The sequence below is a fragment of the Centruroides sculpturatus genome, unplaced genomic scaffold (genome assembly GCF_000671375.1).
Source record: "Centruroides sculpturatus isolate CEXI.00-Female unplaced genomic scaffold, Cexi_2.0 scaffold115, whole genome shotgun sequence".
NCBI lineage: Eukaryota > Metazoa > Arthropoda > Arachnida > Scorpiones > Buthidae > Centruroides > Centruroides sculpturatus.
The window spans coordinates 923,794-946,702 of NW_019384545.1; the positions used below are offsets into that span (position 1 = coordinate 923,794).

A 22,909-nucleotide genomic window follows, 5' to 3' on the forward strand; every position below is an offset into this window, starting at 1 on the left:
AGCACACTATAAAAAAATATTCCGCGTCGTTTATTCTATGTATATTATAGATAAAAATGACAAAAATACAATAGACACAAAATATATTACAACATTTTTACACTTATAAAATGGAAATTTGGAATATCTTGTAACTAAAAACTTAAATTCATTTAAAACATTGTCGGAATATAAACTATTTTAGGGACCAGAAACTTATAACAAATCTTTTTCTATGATATTAATCCATTTTTTACAATGATTAAGATTTTAAAATTGTATATAAAAATTATATACAATTTTTATAAATAGAATTATTATTATACACATTTCATATGTAGATATGAAATGATGATTAATTAGATTTGTGAATTAACTCCGTGGATGTCACCAATTTTGTTCTTCCTAAATAGGGTGACATCCACGTAAATTCAATTTAGGAAGTATAATTACTTCGTTATCTTATTTAGATTACATTAAAATTCTCGAAAAATAGTCAATCAATGGACAGTCGTAAACAGAAACGGATTAAAGATAATCATCCCAATTTTCAGACGGGACAAAATTTAAATACAACTAAAACATTAAATTATATTACAGTACTTGGTTACATTAAAAACTGCCAAAATGTTCTATAATCCAATTGAAAATATATATAATATAAATAATTTCAAAGATACAAAGTGTAACGAATAGAAAATGGGAGGACGATAGGCAGGATGTATGCGAAGACTTCGAGATGAGGGTTCATATCCTATTCAAATTCTCAACAGAGACGAGAACTCGCATCCTATTTAAATTCTCGATTTTCCAAGGATAGTTCGGGTCAGAACCTCTTCTTGCGGATCGAATAAGCTTCGTAATGAGCGAAATTCAGATTGTCATCTAAATTTTAAATAATGGGTGCATTTTTTAATAAAAATGTTTCGTAATTTATTTCACAAAAATATAATCCTATTACAGATGTAATATCACTCCCATGATCTTAAAATTGAATCAAAGTCTCATATTCTGTTAATATTTTATTCTAAAGATATATTCCTTCTTATTTCAAACTGATTTCGTCGATTCTTCTACTGTAGGCGACATGACCTTGTGGTAAGATTTTGCTCTATTGCTGGGAGAATATAATTCAAATCCTCTCAAAAATCTCAAAATAATATCACGGTTCGTTTCACATCCCTTATCCATATTGAATGCCTTCATTGGCATTCAATATGGATATTCAATTCAAATTGTCTATAATAAATGGAAATTATGGCCAGCCAAACACACTCCCAATATATTCAGCCTATAGGTTTATGCTTCTCATTAATAAATTATTATTATTTTCTTTTTGTAGATAAAAATCTTACAATTGTAAGATATTTATTGCAATCATGTCCATATTCTTATCATTTTTCTTGCATAATTAACTGATTACTATTATGAACTGATTATTATTAATGAGGAATAGTCTAAGCCATATTTCTCGCTGTTGTTATTCCATCCAATATAGATCTATATTAAGTAGAAATTGTAGTCTAAATTAATAGTAAGAAGAATATAAAAAACAAGAAACTGTTTTCCAATAGAAAAATTCTGCTTACTGAACAGTTATATTATTATTTAATATAACTTTTGGATAAATTTTTATTAAAGATTTATTAATTTTCTAATAAATCCTTTAGACTGAATTTATTATACACTAACAAATTAAGTCTAAATTATTTTTGTGGAGTACATGGATAAAGCAATTATACTATTTTAAATAAGGAACTTACGAAGTTGTTTAGAGGTTTAGGTGGCATGATGAAGTCTACATAAAATATTTTATTTCGTGTAGTGATTCATTCAACGTGTAAAATTTAGAAATCAATACCAAATCTGATTCTCAAAAGAGATTCGGAATTGGGAATTGACTGTAAATTGCCAAAGTTTGATATTAAATTCCAAGTTTTAATGACAATATTTAAAATAAATTTATTGTTATAGCTTATATAAATATACATGGCACATTTAACATTTCTAGAGTAAATAGACTCGAATTTAACTATTACATAAAGGATAATCATATAAATGTAAGAGTGTCAAATAGCTTAAGTAAGCTCAAATAAATCATTTCAAAGTTTCTAAATATATTTTATATCCATTATCAAAAATCAATAATTTTATTAATTTAATGTATAAAAATTTGTATATATGAATACAAACAAATAATGAAATTCAATAATAAATTTTTGAAAAAGTTGAAAATAATTTCCTGTACATGTTGACTTATTAATTTAATGATTATTAATGTAGAAATAGTGATTAAATGCTAGCATTTCATACTTTTACAAATTGAAATTGCCCGATTTAAAACAGTTTAAAAAATTTTTCATGTATAAATAGAGCATGTATTGACAATCTATCGTTGAACACTCTTCTCTTAACTGCATTTAAATAACAACCAAACTTCGACAAAAACCTTTAATATGTTTTTTGCGCTTTAACAGCTTTTTTTTATTAACTTTTCAAACGTTTTCGGCCATTTGAAAGGCTGCATATTGAAGGTTTTTGTCGAGGTTTGGTTGCCATCATTGAACGAAAATAAACTAGATAAAGCCCATTCCATGTTGTATTTTCTGCATAAAATACTGTAAATTAATAACAGAATCTTTAATTTTAACTATTAAGTTCTTTATTTTTGTCCGGAATAATAACTATTGTTAAGGGAAAAGTATTGAATAGTTCTCTAGTGATATGGGCACGAAGAGGGTCTTTTTAGCAAGCCCATTATGGGTTCGGCCAGGTCCTCAATGGGGTCGCCGGGTGATAACGGACGAGACCAGACATCCGGATGGACTTACCCCGAAAAATTCCTGGGTGTTTCGACTAATCCGAATTCGATCCCGGGTCCTCCAGAGTGGTAGGCTGCCATCTCAACCGCTCGAGTTATGCACGATACTATCTTATAATGAGTTATACAGTTGGCTCCAATTTTGTCTATTAAAGGCGGGCTTGACTCGCAAACACACTGACCAGTTCAGATAATTTGAATCGAAAATATTTTCCATCTTTATCTATAAAAATAAGAGAATCAGGATAACAGTCAAATCTATTTCTCACAATGGTAAGAAGGGCGATTAGATAAAAGTACTGTACATTACTAAGATTCGGAAGGGATTCGAATTTGGTGTCTTACGGTAATCGGAGATTTTCAATGTTAATCAGAATACATTAATGCGTCCCTTTTGATAGACGTATGAAGAACTAATTGGCTTCAAAATTTACTCAATAAAGTTGCGAATTAAAACGTTGAATGCTGAAATGAGGCGCAAATAAATACATAAAAACGACAGCATCGAGGAATATCATTATTAAATTAGTTTAGGCATATTTAAAAGCAGTAGATTTAAACAATTATACGATAGAAGTGAAGGATATCCAAGACGATTTCATCATTAATTATTTTTAATTACACTCACTAATGTCGATAGAAAAAATATCAACGTGGAAGTTACTCAAATATATCACATTAAAAATCGTATACATCGGAAATTATGTGATCACATTTAGGAAGAAAAGAATATGTGCAGAGAATATTTAATGCAAGAAAACATTTCCAATCACGGAGCTTGCCCCGCGTTACATAACAGACATTAAAAAGAAAAAAAAAATTAGATTTACTTTCAAACGTTATTGTTTTACATTTTAAAAGATCTTTGATAATTTACATAAAATTGCAAAGATTTATGAAACGATTGCTTATATACCATATTATGTTTGCTACTTAGGAAAATATATTACTATTTTTGCAAAATACATTTTCCCATCTCCAGAAATAAGCCATTCCGCATTTCGATTGAAATGTGGTGATTTTAACGCATCGTAAACGTGATTTTCTTCTTTTTTAAAGCAATTTGTATATCTGCTACAAAAAGCAAACAATTCAAAACACACATTTTGAATAGTAACTTTATTTAGTTTAACAATTTACGTCATTTAGAATAAAAATATTAATGTTGTATGTTAACTGTTATCTTAGGCAGAAAGAATTCAAAACAAAAACCAAAAAAATAGAGAAACATAGTGGTCAAAATAAAGCATTAATAACTGTATAATGCTATTAATAATACATCACGAAATCTCAACACATTAGAAAGTAATGTAACGGTATAAACAAAATGAATATTAATTCATTTTGTTTATTATATTGTTTTCAAATATGGCGTATGCTCTGTCTATTACATAAGAGATTATAAGAAATCAATACATAACGCTAGAAAATGGAAGAAAAACAATCGCCGCAAGAAGTTTTATTACACGTCGTAACGTTCATGCATTTATGTTTATTCATTTACTTTTTTATACTGTAATAAATATGCTTTTGAATTATTAATTAATATCTTGAATTATCTACACGCGGTAGATCGATTTATTTTAATTATTAACATTCGTGAAATAGGACTGATTTTTTTAATTTTTATTACACAAGCAGTTCTACGATCTTTTCGTTACCAAAGTCTGAAAATCCAGAATAATCTAATCTATTTTATTATAAATGTATTTCTTTCCTGTCAGATCGTACCACATCATTTATTAGTACGGAAAAGAATTTCATTCTCTTAACGAAAATAATGCAAAGTTACAAAATGTTAAAAATTGTTGACATCTGAAGATTGTTAACGAAGAAAATAAGGAAATTTCTCTTCGTTAGTAAAGTTGTTGACTGAAAGCGTTTAACAGTTCAAAGATGAAAGTTCTGAGAATAACTGGAATAAATAATTGAAAAAAAAAGGAAAAGATATTCAAAATTATTCTGTTAGAGAAGGGCCGAACGTAGATATGATTGAAAGTATTAATAAAGGAAATCCAAGACAAAATTTTCTTAAATTAGAAGATGAAAGACTGGTAACATACATTTCGAGTAGTGAAATGGAAAAGGAACAGAGAACATGGATGGAGAACCTCATTTATTAAAGGACGGACGTGGAAATAATTGCTTAATTCGCTAGAAATCTAGAACATAAAAGATTACGAAATAATTATGAATCCGAAAATTCATATATTAGTCCAAAGGTAATGATCAAAGCCTTAATCACTTAAAATTGAAGTAAAATGTTATAATTATTTAAAGAACAGTTTTAATATTATATTTTAAAAACCCGAAATAAAAAAATAATCGTTTGAAATAATTGGAACAAAAATTCGTGTGCTAAAGAAATAAGATTTAATTCAGCGCCAGAAAACTGTTAGATATAAACAAAAATGAAGCATTTTATTTCTTAAAAAAATGTGTTTAACACAAAAAAATGGCGAATAATATCCCAATCCATTAAAAAAAATCATGAAATTACATTCGAATTCGGATTACGAGAGAGAATAGTTGCAGAATCATCCGCCCAAAGATACAGGAAACGCTTGAACCAACCTACTAAAAAATTATCAATTTTAGAGTACAAAAGATTAAAAAGTTATAATTAAAATAAACAATCATGTTAAATGATTCTTTTTAATCCAATTAAATTTTTTTAAGTTTAAATTCAATATAGTGATAACAAAGAAAAGAAAATTAGAAATTCCGTTATATATTGATATATTATACGGTTAAACATATAAACGAGGCTTGGCCACATATAATGTGGTGTAATCGACTTTCATGAGCTAAAAGAACCAATATTCATCTCCTTTTTTTTAAAAATAAAAGCTTAACAATCCGACGTAATAAAATATGCTATTTATATAAAATATAAAAATATTATATTTATTTATTGCACAGTAATTAACGTTCCAGGTTCTCTCTTTTTGGTTAAAGACCAAGGTATAAATTAAACGACACCATTTACTTTCAGCAAAGAAGAAATTTTATTTCTTCCCGTACAAATCATAAATTTTGCTTCTCATTGGCTCACTCATTTTGTACTTAACTGAAACTGCTCAGGGCACAACAAATTACTAAAACGACAACATAGCCTAGCAAAAACCATTGACACAATGAGCGCTTCTTTGCATCCACCACATGTTATCATATGGAGCGTTACCAATACAGTAGTTAAAACATTACTCCGTGAAAAATACTAATTTCTATTAAAATTACAACACGTTTTTCGTGTTTTAACAGGCCAAATCTATATCTTACCAAAAATGATATAGACTAATCGAATAATTAGTGCCTACAAAACTACTGATAGTATTCTTTATAGAATTATATTCGCATCTTTAGCATTTTATAGGCAACTGCTTCTCATCTGAACAAATGGTTGGTTGGTTGAATTTGGGAATTTTGTGACACAAGGACCTAGGCTGGACATATATTGCACAAGTTGTAAAGATGTCAATGGTTATTGCAGGTGAAGAAAAAAAATCTAATCGTTAATAGGAAATAAATTAAAATCCATTGCACATTTCTCCAATGCTTGAAAATCTTGGCTTCCGGTCGATTATAAAGAGAGTAGAGTCATTCAAAAGAAATCAATTCCAGTTGGAAATAAATTAATAATTGCGTTATTATGTAAATTCTCTGCTTTTTTCGACGTACTACACTAGATGCACTTAATCATTATGTTTCTATATCTTTTTTATATATTCATAGATATAATAAAAATATATCAAAATTTCTAACTCCTTTACATTTCATATCTCCGTAACCGACATTGTCGCATAAATATTAACACAAGTTAAGATAATTAATAAAATATTACACATCCCATACCGATACCAGTGCCTATTAACAGCTTCTTTATCTCTCAATCTGGCTTATAAATTTAATAAATCTAACCGAAGTTGCTGTGAAATATCACACGATAGCATAATTATAATTTATGTCTATCATTTTCGCAGCAGATAAGAGGGATAAACTTATTGTAATAACGTATAAAGCATTTAAAACTTACTTTAGTAATTAAATAAACATCAAAATAATTTAACAATTTATTCAACAAAAAGCATTATTCAAACTGACGTAAGTTTAATGCCTTTAATTTTATTTAGAAATATTTTTAAAGTTTCAGATAGGAGAATAATTCAAATTATAACTTAGTAAATCGCTGAAAAAATTACGAGATATTCGAAAAAACAAATAATTTAAATATATTTTGACACATTGTATATATAAATTTCAATATTAAGTAAAATATTGAAATTCTTAAATACGTGTAATTGAAATTAATGAGCTGTTTAAATATATACATATATAGCAGGAGTTGCTCTGGAAAATTTTAAAATATCGCCGCCACCAGTTTTATTTGCAAATTAATGCAGGTGCCGGTAGCCTTATCAGTTTGGAGTCTGGAAAGCAAAAGTAACATGTTAAACTCACTTACAAGGAGAGGGCCAGACGTTGGGGTCTCCGATTCGAACGAAACTTGGTGAGCACGTAGCCTTAAACACAAACAGTTCCTTGTCCAAATAATAGGACCCACTTTTCAAGTGTTTCCAAAAAATGGGCCTTTGGTTTAGCTTATAAGTCTTTGAAAGTTTCGTATACAAGAGTGGCGATAGCAGAACGATTAAGACGCTGAGCACTGGGGTTAGACGATGTAGGTTCGATACTTTGAAATTTTAGTTTAATTCTATTTTACGTGTAACATTATTATTTTACCGCGTTATTATTACTATTATTATTCCTCATATTTAAAGCTTATAAAACAAGAGATTAAAAATTGTGACGTCATTTCCTGTTTACGGAAAACGAGCCTTTGTAGATTTAACTCTTACGTTATTAAATAAAATTTTCTTCATATTTATTTTTAGATATGGTGGTATTCGAAGTGTAATAAACATGAGCGTACGAGGAAATTGTTCGTAATATTAACAATTAAAAAAATAAAACGCTGCTGCGACTTGCTATCCTATTTTCGTGTGACTTGTCTTTTTCATCCGTGTGCAGTAACGTCTGAAGCTTATTCGCTTGTGTGGACATAGTATGTAAAATATGTAAAAATAAATGTGAAGAAATAAAAGTTTTATTTAACGACGGATCTACAGAGGTTTGTTTTCGCTAAACGGGAAATGACGTCACAATTTTTCATCTCCTGTTTAATATAAGATTTAAACGTAAGGAATAAGAATATCAATAATAACGATGCGGTAAAATAATAAAGTTACATATAAAATTAACTAAATTAGATCAAAATTAAAACTCCGAAGGTTCGAACCTATATGGTCTAGCTCCAGTACTTGGCGTCTTATTCACCATTCTAGGACGTGAAACTTCCAAAGACTTATAAGCTAAACGCTAAATTTTCAGGGGCCCATTTTTTGGAAACGCTTGAGAAGTGGGTCCTATTATTTGGACAAGAAGCTGCTTGTGTTTAGGGCTGCGTGCTCACCAAGTTTCGTTCGAATTGGATACCCGAACGTCTGGTCCTCCCCTTGCTAGCAATAGGAATCATTTTTGAATAATTTTTTTAATCAATAATTCCGAACAACACATTTGATCACAATATTTAAACAGTACTGTATTTCACAAGTTGTGTCATGTCAAAATTTTTGTTTTAGTCCAATGAAAAAAAGATCAAAATGAAAAAATTTCTGTCAGTGGATAGAAAATACCAATCTGGAAACTTTGGGCGGCCCTGCACAAAACTGCTTTCGGTTCTCGACGTCACTTCTTACTTTTCTTCCGGAACTTGCTATGTGACGTCATGAAATTGCTAAATGTGTGGTTTACGGGACTCCCGTTATACGGCAGCCTCGACATTTTCGAAGTGTGATTTGCGATTCGATTTCACGCTGAATGTCGAAACAAGCAAACTAGGATTTTTATCGCCACTTTAATAAAAATATCGCCAAGTGCCGATTTTAGCGCTATGCAGCTCGACCCCAGATAAAGTTCTACCACCTTAACAGTCGTCGAACATAAAAATGTTTAATAAAAAATCATTACATAAAAATGTATTTGAACATCTTCAAATTAACTTTTATGTTTAAGAAACATGACACATGATACATGACTCTCTCGACCCTTAACCACTAAAATTTAACAACATTAATGCCCCTTATATACAAGTTGCTGTGTCAAATTTCATTTCCTTCCTAATCTTTTCCTAACCCAGCTAATTCATTAATAAACAATTTCCACAAATATAAATACAAAATTCTAAAAATACGAATATAAGACTTAATATTTCTCAAAAATATTGATTATTCAACAAAATAACGGTATTAAAAAAATAATGCATACAGGTAACCTCGAATAATGCGGTTAATTGGTTCCGTAAGTATACCGCACATATCGAAGTTAACAATCAACGGAAATATTGGAAAATAAATTAATTCGTAAAATAGGTCATTAAGAAGTCGTCTGAAATCGTAATTTTTTACATTTATATTCGCTTGGGCGGAGTAAAAACATAGAAAATGAAGAAATCGATTTCAAAAAGTATATTGAAGAATTATTCATTAGATTTTAGACAAAACATAGCTAGTTGCACACAAAAATAAAAACAAATCGTGGAAAATAACACATTAAAGACTGATTACAAAGAGTTTAGACTAGCCACTGAAGTAGCTCAAAAAGAAAAAGTAAAAACAATTTTAAAAATCAAGCATAATATCAAGCAAAAGCATTAACTGCACAATAATTGCTGCATTCGTTTTTTCTTTGTAGTTTGCTGTAAAAGCCGAAATTTCTTGTAAGCAAACAACTTAATATAAGCAAAATTCCTTAAACGTGTACAGTATAATGATTAAGTTAGTACTGTACATGATGCCAAAAACATCAAAATACGTTTAACCGAATTTTCTTTTTATTTTTTTTCCTTTTTCTTGTAGTAGTAAATCACATGCCTTTATAGTGCTATTATAATAAATAGCTAAGTAAATAATACAACTCGATGCCGGTTTTTGTAAAGTAATGCTTGTTAAATTGGTACCGTTTCGAGATACTAAAGGAAAAATTTATTCTACTCAAAAATTATCTATCGTTCCACGTAAGGAACACATTTATAATTTTCCACAGCGGTGTAATCAATAATTTCTAAAATGTAAATATAAGCTATGAATTATAAAGTTTGTATTTTATATTTGAGATTTTAATATGCCTACGAGTAGCTTCGTCTTCCGTCCTATTTGATTCGTCCTGATTACATCACGTTTCTGTATTTATTGGGCTGTAATATGAAAAAATTGTAGACCTATAAATTCTCACTGTCGTCAGTCAGTCTGTCTTTCCTTTATCTCGAGAACGGAGTTAGATAGATGAAAGCCGAAACCGGGTAAGGAAATATTAAGGGCATGAGGGTCCGATTAACTATATACGAACTTCCAATGCAAACCGGAAGTCACGTTATTTCAATTCAAAATTTTTCCCCCGAAAGATGTTAGATAGATGGACCGGCATGACTCTATTCTTAAAGGAAAAGTATGATGTACAGGGGCAAGCCACTACTAATTTGAAAATTATTAAAAAATATGATTGAAAATTGAAGCCCGGCATTCACAATAAATAATTGCTCGTATTAATTCTAATTTCGCTATTGATGTAGAGTTCTTATAAAATTTCGAATAAGAAAATTTAGCTGTAAAATTTTAATCTTATAAATACTATACAAGTTAGATCACACTTCGATATAGAGCATTCTTAAATAACGCCAACGAATATTTGTGAACGGATCTTCCGCATAAATACCGAATAGAGAACACTTCGGTATCCGAATTAAAACAATAAACGATTTTGTATTTCGAACGACATTTTAACACTATATCACGTGACGCTCAAACTCGAATGTAGACCTCGTTACAATAAATAATCCTTATTTTTTGACATATTTCAGTTTAACACACACTCAAATTAATACTGAATTTAGAGGCGAGCAAACGATGGCACTAAATCGAAATTTGTGTATTCATATACACACAGTATATATAAAAGCAGTGTTTTCGGTTTAAAACATTTGGTAACGTCAATTAGATAAATTCGACGAGATATTACTGTTTCTAGATTAGACTGTCAGCCGAACGACCGAGACATCAATACGGTTCCAAGGTACCAGGCATCGAATCCGGGATACAAAATCCCAGGAAATTTTTTTTAAATGTGCAATCTGTCCCGTCCTCGCCAACCGGCCGCTCCCATGGAACCCATGGAATGTCTTTTTCCATGCTCATGGTTCCACGGTCATGGAAAGAGACCCTATTACTGTAATAAATATAGGACGAAGTAAAAAAATTAAGAAATTATAAAGCACACGTACAGTATAGTGTATTCATACATAAAGTAAAAAGTATTTTTCTACATTTTATTCTATATTATTTTACATTCGAAAAAAAATTCAAATTTTTATGTGAACGGGAAATAGTAAAATGAATTTATAACAGAATAAACCTGAAATTTGCATTAATCAGCGAGTTGCGAATAAATTAATTCGGAAGTTCTCGAATAATGGCCATAAAACTTTGAATAAATTAAATATTAATTACACAAATTCGAAAAATTAATCATGAAATTGTTTTTAAAAGAATGTAAAATAATATGTTATGCCATAAACTAAAATTTTATTATTCTGAAACTATATTATATAAAATTTCCTTATATAGTTGAACTATTTTTAATGTAAGAATGCAATAATAAATTTTTTTCTCATTAGTCGAGAATTCTTTCTAAGTTTATCTCTGACTACTGCAATACACGTTTGGATCTGGTTTCTTTGTCAATTTAAAGTAATTACAGAAAAAATCCAAACAGATAATTTATAATTCTAATGTACAGTCTTTTCCAGAGTAAGAATGCAAAACAACGTCACACGACATGTTTGAATTTTCGAAATTCTATTCTATTTTATTTAATTTCGTTGCTTAGCTACGGAAGCGGAGCGATACGCATTTAAGATCCAGTACATCGGCTCCATCTTTACTCTGGGAAATATTACAATATGCGAATTTATTTTATAGATTATGACATTAGAATTTGGCTATTCTGGCTTACATACGTTAATTAAATATAAGATCATTTTTTAGTACTTAATATTTTCGAATACAGTTCTTAAAAAGCTATAAAAAATTTAAAATACATTTGCTGAAATATTCAATTAATATATACTGTATTTATTATTACATAATAATGTGCTGAAATGTGTTAAAATTTAAAGCCTGAAACATAACGCTATAAAATACAACAGCACATAAGGTTCAAGAGGTGTTTTGTTAGATTGTACACTATGTACAGTACACTACACTATTACGTTCTTTGACGTCATTTTGCACATTACAAAAAATATTGCAGGAAAGATGTCTGATTGACGTAGAAGTTTACATTATGTCTACAAAACGAATTCACCTAAGGCAATTAGTGCATATAATTTGATATAATTAGTTCAACTAAAAACTCTATTAATTTAATTTTTAAAATGGTCACCAATTTGTAGTAGTACATTTTTTGTTTAAATTCCAGCGTGTGTTACTAGCGACATCTAGGAGTACTTTTTTAAATCACTCTAATATTCATAATTTCGTTACGAGATTTAAAAGAATTTCCCTAATGAAAATTTAATTAATTAGACGAAAACCTCATTAAAAATATTAATTGTAATTTAAGATGATTGACTTCGCTTTAAATTGTTGCAAATTTGCATTTTTACGGAAAAATTTTAATTCCTTTAAAAGAATTATTTTCAATTTTAAATTCATTAAAATTTAATTTAAGAACATTTATTTAAATACAAATTTAAAATACAATGTTGTTTGTAAAGTTTGAATAAAATTGCTTTTTAAATATAAAATTAAAGAATTAATTCTCAAAGTTTAAGAGTAGAAAATTAATAATGTAATTTCTAATAAGATATGTAGAAACATATTTACCAGCAGTAATTATCATCTTATATATAATATAAATAAGTAAAATCCAATAAATTTAGTTTTAAACTCATTATTTTTCAATTTAAAATAGAAACAAATGTGAAATTTAAAACAAGACAATGTTCTAAATGTTATGAATTTCTATTTAATCTAGGTTATATGTATTAAAATACAATATTCTTAAATTGCAGTATATTAAGACAAAAATAATTCAATAGAAGTAAAAATCTGTCTTTTTGATGTTAATATTTTCTCCATTTTTAAACTTAATATTCTCTTTATTTCATATCTTTTAACTCCAAAAAGACAGTTTTTACTCCTATTGAATATCATTCTTATATTGATATATTCACAAATTTAAAGTTCAGAATGACCATTCAGAAATTGTTTACTGTAAGCACATTCGAATATTCAACCAAAATACATTAATGTAGATCTAAATAACTTAATATTTAATTAAATTAACACCGAATTATCATTACTTCTTTAATACCAGTTATTCAAAGAATGACTAAGTTTATATAATGGAATTTATAACAGATTATTTGTTCATTTATTACATAGTATATTACAAACTGTGCACTAGAATGCAATCCTTCAGTTGCCATAATCAATAAATAGATATACTGTATAACTCATTTTAAGTATATAACAAATAAACATTCACTAAATTCTAGTAAATAGCCATTTTTATCCATCCACATACTTATTTAATTTATCATAAANATGTAGAAATAGTGATTAAATGCTAGCATTTCATACTTTTACAAATTGAAATTGCCCGATTTAAAACAGTTTAAAAAATTTTTCATGTATAAATAGAGCATGTATTGACAATCTATCGTTGAACACTCTTCTCTTAACTGCATTTAAATAACAACCAAACTTCGACAAAAACCTTTAATATGTTTTTTGCGCTTTAACAGCTTTTTTTTATTAACTTTTCAAACGTTTTCGGCCATTTGAAAGGCTGCATATTGAAGGTTTTTGTCGAGGTTTGGTTGCCATCATTGAACGAAAATAAACTAGATAAAGCCCATTCCATGTTGTATTTTCTGCATAAAATACTGTAAATTAATAACAGAATCTTTAATTTTAACTATTAAGTTCTTTATTTTTGTCCGGAATAATAACTATTGTTAAGGGAAAAGTATTGAATAGTTCTCTAGTGATATGGGCACGAAGAGGGTCTTTTTAGCAAGCCCATTATGGGTTCGGCCAGGTCCTCAATGGGGTCGCCGGGTGATAACGGACGAGACCAGACATCCGGATGGACTTACCCCGAAAAATTCCTGGGTGTTTCGACTAATCCGAATTCGATCCCGGGTCCTCCAGAGTGGTAGGCTGCCATCTCAACCGCTCGAGTTATGCACGATACTATCTTATAATGAGTTATACAGTTGGCTCCAATTTTGTCTATTAAAGGCGGGCTTGACTCGCAAACACACTGACCAGTTCAGATAATTTGAATCGAAAATATTTTCCATCTTTATCTATAAAAATAAGAGAATCAGGATAACAGTCAAATCTATTTCTCACAATGGTAAGAAGGGCGATTAGATAAAAGTACTGTACATTACTAAGATTCGGAAGGGATTCGAATTTGGTGTCTTACGGTAATCGGAGATTTTCAATGTTAATCAGAATACATTAATGCGTCCCTTTTGATAGACGTATGAAGAACTAATTGGCTTCAAAATTTACTCAATAAAGTTGCGAATTAAAACGTTGAATGCTGAAATGAGGCGCAAATAAATACATAAAAACGACAGCATCGAGGAATATCATTATTAAATTAGTTTAGGCATATTTAAAAGCAGTAGATTTAAACAATTATACGATAGAAGTGAAGGATATCCAAGACGATTTCATCATTAATTATTTTTAATTACACTCACTAATGTCGATAGAAAAAATATCAACGTGGAAGTTACTCAAATATATCACATTAAAAATCGTATACATCGGAAATTATGTGATCACATTTAGGAAGAAAAGAATATGTGCAGAGAATATTTAATGCAAGAAAACATTTCCAATCACGGAGCTTGCCCCGCGTTACATAACAGACATTAAAAAGAAAAAAAAAATTAGATTTACTTTCAAACGTTATTGTTTTACATTTTAAAAGATCTTTGATAATTTACATAAAATTGCAAAGATTTATGAAACGATTGCTTATATACCATATTATGTTTGCTACTTAGGAAAATATATTACTATTTTTGCAAAATACATTTTCCCATCTCCAGAAATAAGCCATTCCGCATTTCGATTGAAATGTGGTGATTTTAACGCATCGTAAACGTGATTTTCTTCTTTTTTAAAGCAATTTGTATATCTGCTACAAAAAGCAAACAATTCAAAACACACATTTTGAATAGTAACTTTATTTAGTTTAACAATTTACGTCATTTAGAATAAAAATATTAATGTTGTATGTTAACTGTTATCTTAGGCGGAAAGAATTCAAAACAAAAACCAAAAAAATAGAGAAACATAGTGGTCAAAATAAAGCATTAATAACTGTATAATGCTATTAATAATACATCACGAAATCTCAACACATTAGAAAGTAATGTAACGGTATATAATATTCATTTTGTTTATTATATTGTTTTCAAATATGGCGTATGCTCTGTCTATTACATAAGAGATTATAAGAAATCAATACATAACGCTAGAAAATGGAAGAAAAACAATCGCCGCAAGAAGTTTTATTACACGTCGTAACGTTCATGCATTTATGTTTATTCATTTACTTTTTTATACTGTAATAAATATGCTTTTGAATTATTAATTAATATCTTGAATTATCTACACGCGGTAGATCGATTTATTTTAATTATTAACATTCGTGAAATAGGACTGATTTTTTTAATTTTTATTACACAAGCAGTTCTACGATCTTTTCGTTACCAAAGTCTGAAAATCCAGAATAATCTAATCTATTTTATTATAAATGTATTTCTTTCCTGTCAGATCGTACCACATCATTTATTAGTACGGAAAAGAATTTCATTCTCTTAACGAAAATAATGCAAAGTTACAAAATGTTAAAAATTGTTGACATCTGAAGATTGTTAACGAAGAAAATAAGGAAATTTCTCTTCGTTAGTAAAGTTGTTGACTGAAAGCGTTTAACAGTTCAAAGATGAAAGTTCTGAGAATAACTGGAATAAATAATTGAAAAAAAAAGGAAAAGATATTCAAAATTATTCTGTTAGAGAAGGGCCGAACGTAGATATGATTGAAAGTATTAATAAAGGAAATCCAAGACAAAATTTTCTTAAATTAGAAGATGAAAGACTGGTAACATACATTTCGAGTAGTGAAATGGAAAAGGAACAGAGAACATGGATGGAGAACTTCATTTATTAAAGGACGGACGTGGAAATAATTGCTTAATTCGCTAGAAATCTAGAACATAAAAGATTACGAAATAATTATGAATCCGAAAATTCATATATTAGTCCAAAGGTAATGATCAAAGCCTTAATCACTTAAAATTGAAGTAAAATGTTATAATTATTTAAAGAACAGTTTTAATATTATATTTTAAAAACCCGAAATAAAAAAATAATCGTTTGAAATAATTGGAACAAAAATTCGTGTGCTAAAGAAATAAGATTTAATTCAGCGCCAGAAAACTGTTAGATATAAACAAAAATGAAGCATTTTATTTCTTAAAAAAATGTGTTTAACACAAAAAAATGGCGAATAATATCCCAATCCATTAAAAAAAATCATGAAATTACATTCGAATTCGGATTACGAGAGAGAATAGTTGCAGAATCATCCGCCCAAAGATACAGGAAACGCTTGAACCAACCTACTAAAAAATTATCAATTTTAGAGTACAAAAGATTAAAAAGTTATAATTAAAATAAACAATCATGTTAAATGATTCTTTTTAATCCAATTAAATTTTTTTAAGTTTAAATTCAATATAGTGATAACAAAGAAAAGAAAATTAGAAATTCCGTTATATATTGATATATTATACGGTTAAACATATAAACGAGGCTTGGCCACATATAATGTGGTGTAATCGACTTTCATGAGCTAAAAGAACCAATATTCATCTCCTTTTTTTTAAAAATAAAAGCTTAACAATCCGACGTAATAAAATATGCTATTTATATAAAATATAAAAATATTATATTTATTTATTGCACAGTAATTAACGTTCCAGGTTCTCTCTTTTTGGTTAAAGACCAAGGTATAAATTAAACGACACCATTTACTTTCAGCAAAGAAGAAATTTTATTTCTTCCCGTACAAATCATAAATTTTGCTTCTCATTGGCTCACTCATTTTGTACTTAACTGAAACTGCTCAGGGCACAACAAATTACTAAAACGACAACATAGCCTAGCAAAAACCATTGACACAATGAGCGCTTCTTTGCATCCACCACATGTTATCATATGGAGCGTTACCAATACAGTAGTTAAAACATTACTCCGTGAAAAATACTAATTTCTATTAAAATTACAACACGTTTTTCGTGTTTTAACAGGCCAAATCTATATCTTACCAAAAATGATATAGACTAATCGAATAATTAGTGCCTACAAAACTACTGATAGTATTCTTTATAGAATTATATTCGCATCTTTAGCATTTTATAGGCAACTGCTTCTCATCTGAACAAATGGTTGGTTGGTTGAATTTGGGAATTTTGTGACACAAGGACCTAGGCTGGACATATATTGTACAAGTTGTAAAGATGTCAATGGTTATTGCAGGTGAAGAAAAAAAATCTAATCGTTAATAGGAAATAAATTAAAATCCATTGCACATTTCTCCAATGCTTGAAAATCTTGGCTTCCGGTCGATTATAAAGAGAGTAGAGTCATTCAAAAGAAATCAATTCCAGTTGGAAATAAATTAATAATTGCGTTATTATGTAAATTCTCTGCTTTTTTCGACGTACTACACTAGATGCACTTAATCATTATGTTTCTATATCTTTTTTATATATTCATAGATATAATAAAAATATATCAAAATTTCTAACTCCTTTACATTTCATATCTCCGTAACCGACATTGTCGCATAAATATTAACACAAGTTAAGATAATTAATAAAATATTACACATCCCATACCGATACCAGTGCCTATTAACAGCTTCTTTATCTCTCAATCTGGCTTATAAATTTAATAAATCTAACCGAAGTTGCTGTGAAATATCACACGATAGCATAATTATAATTTATGTCTATCATTTTCGCAGCAGATAAGAGGGATAAACTTATTGTAATAACGTATAAAGCATTTAAAACTTACTTTAGTAATTAAATAAACATCAAAATAATTTAACAATTTATTCAACAAAAAGCATTATTCAAACTGACGTAAGTTTAATGCCTTTAATTTTATTTAGAAATATTTTTAAAGTTTCAGATAGGAGAATAATTCAAATTATAACTTAGTAAATCGCTGAAAAAATTACGAGATATTCGAAAAAACAAATAATTTAAATATATTTTGACATTATTTTTTATATTTTTTTTAATAGATTTATTACAAAATGAAAAATGTTTAAGGGAAATAATGCTTATAAAATGATAACACTTCTGTTTAGCTATTTAATCAAGACAGTTCAGAAAATCTTTTTAATTGTAGTTTTCTTACTAATTTGCAAATTTAGTGTGTGGGGGAACAAATGAATATTTTGTTTTAATTTGATACTATATTAAATTTTACCAAAAAGAGTTTCAAAATAAAAATGAATATTCTTTTTTGGTTTTTTTTAAAGTTCTGTTTCAGTTTTGGTGTTTTGAAAATATCAAAATTGTGGTTTGGTAACCAAGACTAGCTTGTTTTTATGCCAAGTTACACCTGATGTGTTTGACTGAGACATTCATTGGTGACTTCTCAACCTAGTGAACAGAGCATGTTTCTATTTACTTGCTTGATCTTTTGCTTTTTGTATTCCTAGGCCAAGTATTTTATTAAGCATTCAGATTAGTTTAGTACTCAGCCAAGTATGCTGTCTTGGTTGAACACTTGTCAGGTATAAACTAGGCATTACTGTAAGCTCATAACAGTCAGTATGCAGCAATGTAATAAGTGACAGCAGATTAGAAGTGTAGTAAACAATGTTCCAATATCACTTTTAAAACACATGGTTTCCACATTTTGACTAATTTCCCCAATTAAAGTCTGTTCCATTTTTTTGTGGCTATTGCCATATTATATTTTCTATATTATATTATCTAGGACTGCTGTAATCTCCTCAAATCTCATTTGCATGATTGGACACATTCTGCACCTCTGCTGTTGGCCATGTAAATGAAGATAAATGTCGCTTTAGGATACTCCTTTTTTGGGCACTTAAGCGAGTAGCCACCAACATGGACTTTGACTTATATTAAAACTTTTATGCAGTTTAAAGGGGAATAATTTCAATGATAGGCCACACAAGTGAGGTGGTCACAAAGCAAGTTTTTACTATATTTCTTAATTAACTGTAAGTTATAAAACATTAAATAGACAGTAAGTAAGCCTTAAACTCAATGTTAGAATTATTACCAACTGTTGCACAATGCCACCCTAAAAGTCTGTTCAGAAATTTTTACCAGTTGCTAACAGATTCACCAATCTTTAAGGGTAGTTAGAGAGTGACTGACCAACTGCTGATGTCATTTACCATTACCAATGACCCAATCAGTAGCATTTCTGAACAGACTTTAATTGACTTCCAAATTAACCAGATCATTTTAGATTATTCTCAAATGTATGCAAAAATGTATGTTTGATCAATCTAAATATTGAGTTTTTATAGTTGATGGAAAGCAAGATAAATGGCAATATTTAAATTCTAATATATTTTTTATTTATATAGAACAGAATTTTATTTTATGATATTACTTTATTTTTAATTTATTAACTTTATAATCTTATTATATAATTTATACAGATAAGAATTGACTGTTTTTATAATGAGCAGTCTTCTGAATGCTAGAAACCAACCAGAAAATTAGAGAATGTATAGAATTGAAGAATAATGGGATAAACTGATACAAGTTAATTCAATTTCAAAAACTTAATATAAAGACATTTTCTCATTTTAAGTCTTTTCTATCAAAAAAATAATACTAAAATATTGTGATATCATATAACTGGGAATAGCTAAAATGTAAATACAGTAGAACCTCGAAAACTCAGCTCTCGATAACCCGGCACTCCGGATAACTCGGCCACACCCTGGCAGGACAAAAAAATCCTTAGTTAATTAATTTTCATTATAGACAGCTTTATAAAAGTATAAAAGCTCATAAAGTATTTTTCTGAGGTCTGTCTTATCAGGTAAATTACTGTACAGTGTATTCATTAATTTTCATTTTCATGTAGTAAAGGCTCTATGCCTTCATAAAGTACGTACTTTTCCTTTGTTTAAGGGTATTTGGGCAGTTTATTCTCTGTTGTATTCTCCAGCAAACAATACATACAAGTACAGTACACTATTTTTTGAGGAAACACGCATACTTATCTTTTTTTAACCCCATTCCCGATAACCCGGCATTTTCACAAACTCGGCCACCCTTCAGTCCACGTTAGGCCGAGTTTTCGAGGTTCTACTGTATTATGCCAAATAACTGCCAGATTAAATTGGGCTACTTTATCCAGTAATATACCAATTCAATTTAATAGTAGGCATTTTATTATTAATAAAATATTGGGCTTTGGGTTGTTATATATATAAAAATTCTGAACAAGAATCTAATGAATCAAAAACATTAGTTTTTCAAGTTGAATAAACCTTTTTGTTGCTATTCAAGGTTGTGTATGATTGAGTAAACAGTATCCCGTACTGTAGTAATTAGGTTTTCAAATCACACTTTATTTTTTCAGTTTTTTATAACGTATCTTTTGTGAAATGTAAATTACTAGAAAATGCTTAGAATTTTTTAAGAAAACACTTGAACTGGTTATAAAGAATTAATTAATTTTGAATTAAATATATGCTCACTCATTTACTATTTGAAAAACTAAAAAATATCATAAAAGATCATCAAAATCAAATCAAAAAATCAAAGATCAATAAAATCATCAAAAAATCAAAATATCATATCATCAAATTTAAAAAATATCATAAAAGGCATAAAAGGAAATCATATTTAGTTTATATATCACTAATATTTATGCCTTAAAAGGAAATCATATTTAGTTTATATATCACTAATATTTTTTTTGAACTTCATTTTATACTAGGTAATCAAATAAAAGTAGAGATTATGAGACACAGTGTGAGGAGTTTGGCAATGCTGTGAACTGGTCATTCTTGTTGCATTGCCAACTTGCAGCATCACAGTCTTTTTTTTATAGCATACCAAACTTCTCATGCTGTTACTTGCAAGTTTTACTTTCATTTGATATGTCAGTATTTTGTAGAATTGTTTTTAATTAAAAAATACAATTATAATAATAAAATTTTAAATAATTTTAAGATATTTAGTAAATTTTTAAATTATTTAAAGTTCAGTAAATGATTGAAAATGACAACTGCTGCTCGTCCAACATTTGAACCTGCTAGAGGTGGTGGTGGTCGAGGAGAAAAGGATTTGAGTGCTCTTTCAAAACAGTATTCTAGCAGAGATCTTCCTGGACATACTAAGTTAAAATACAGGTAAAATTTTTATTTATTTTTAAGTAATCAATATTTTATATCTAATTTATTATTATTGGATCTATAGAATTAATAATAACAATAACTATTTTATTTTGACTTAAAAAAACACAGCAACAAGATCACATTCTGGCATTAGATTACATTTGAATCTAGCCCTTCCCAGGAGTTTAGGATTGCGTAATGTATTGGCATAAGATATTGGCAGATCCAAGAAGTGCAGCTTTTTGCATTTGGCAGGTGGTGATTTTGCTGATGTTAAGTGTTTNAGATAGATGGACCGGCATGACTCTATTCTTAAAGGAAAAGTATGATGTACAGGGGCAAGCCACTACTAATTTGAAAATTATTAAAAAATATGATTGAAAATTGAAGCCCGGCATTCACAATAAATAATTGCTCGTATTAATTCTAATTTCGCTATTGATGTAGAGTTCTTATAAAATTTCGAATAAGAAAATTTAGCTGTAAAATTTTAATCTTATAAATACTATACAAGTTAGATCACACTTCGATATAGAGCATTCTTAAATAACGCCAACGAATATTTGTGAACGGATCTTCCGCATAAATACCGAATAGAGAACACTTCGGTATCCGAATTAAAACAATAAACGATTTTGTATTTCGAACGACATTTTAACACTATATCACGTGACGCTCAAACTCGAATGTAGACCTCGTTACAATAAATAATCCTTATTTTTTGACATATTTCAGTTTAACACACACTCAAATTAATACTGAATTTAGAGGCGAGCAAACGATGGCACTAAATCGAAATTTGTGTATTCATATACACACAGTATATATAAAAGCAGTGTTTTCGGTTTAAAACATTTGGTAACGTCAATTAGATAAATTCGACGAGATATTACTGTTTCTAGATTAGACTGTCAGCCGAACGACCGAGACATCAATACGGTTCCAAGGTACCAGGCATCGAATCCGGGATACAAAATCCCAGGAAATTTTTTTTAAATGTGCAATCTGTCCCGTCCTCGCCAACCGGCCGCTCCCATGGAACCCATGGAATGTCTTTTTCCTTGCTCATGGTTCCACGGTCATGGAAAGAGACCCTATTACTGTAATAAATATAGGACGAAGTAAAAAAATTAAGAAATTATAAAGCACACGTACAGTATAGTGTATTCATACATAAAGTAAAAAGTATTTTTCTACATTTTATTCTATATTATTTTACATTCGAAAAAAAATTCAAATTTTTATGTGAACGGGAAATAGTAAAATGAATTTATAACAGAATAAACCTGAAATTTGCATTAATCAGCGAGTTGCGAATAAATTAATTCGGAAGTTCTCGAATAATGGCCATAAAACTTTGAATAAATTAAATATTAATTACACAAATTCGAAAAATTAATCATGAAATTGTTTTTAAAAGAATGTAAAATAATATGTTATGCCATAAACTAAAATTTTATTATTCTGAAACTATATTATATAAAATTTCCTTATATAGTTGAACTATTTTTAATGTAAGAATGCAATAATAAATTTTTTTCTCATT

The 22,909-nt window shown here is 28.8% G+C and overlaps 2 protein-coding genes across 3 annotated transcripts in view; one reads left to right on the plus strand and one right to left on the minus strand.

The window, feature by feature from the left end:
• Positions 1-22,909, minus strand: part of LOC111623485 (tyrosine-protein kinase RYK-like) — a 72,190-nt gene that overhangs the window by 46,532 nt on the left and 2,749 nt on the right. The window contains exon 1 of one of the 2 annotated variants that reach the window (XM_023366079.1): positions 12,742-12,787. The exons of the other annotated variant lie outside the window; for it this stretch is intronic. Coding sequence (XP_023221847.1) covers positions 12,742-12,757 — 16 coding nt within the window. The 5' untranslated portion in view covers positions 12,758-12,787. Of the gene's footprint in view, positions 1-12,741; positions 12,788-22,909 lie in introns of those variants that run through there. 2 annotated transcript variants of the gene reach the window in all.
• Positions 21,185-22,909, plus strand: part of LOC111623488 (spliceosome-associated protein CWC15 homolog) — a 30,422-nt gene continuing 28,697 nt past the window's right edge. The window contains exon 1 of the mRNA XM_023366084.1: positions 21,185-21,378. Within this exon, the coding sequence (XP_023221852.1) occupies positions 21,248-21,378 (131 nt within the window). The 5' untranslated portion in view covers positions 21,185-21,247. The remainder of the gene's footprint in view (positions 21,379-22,909) is intronic.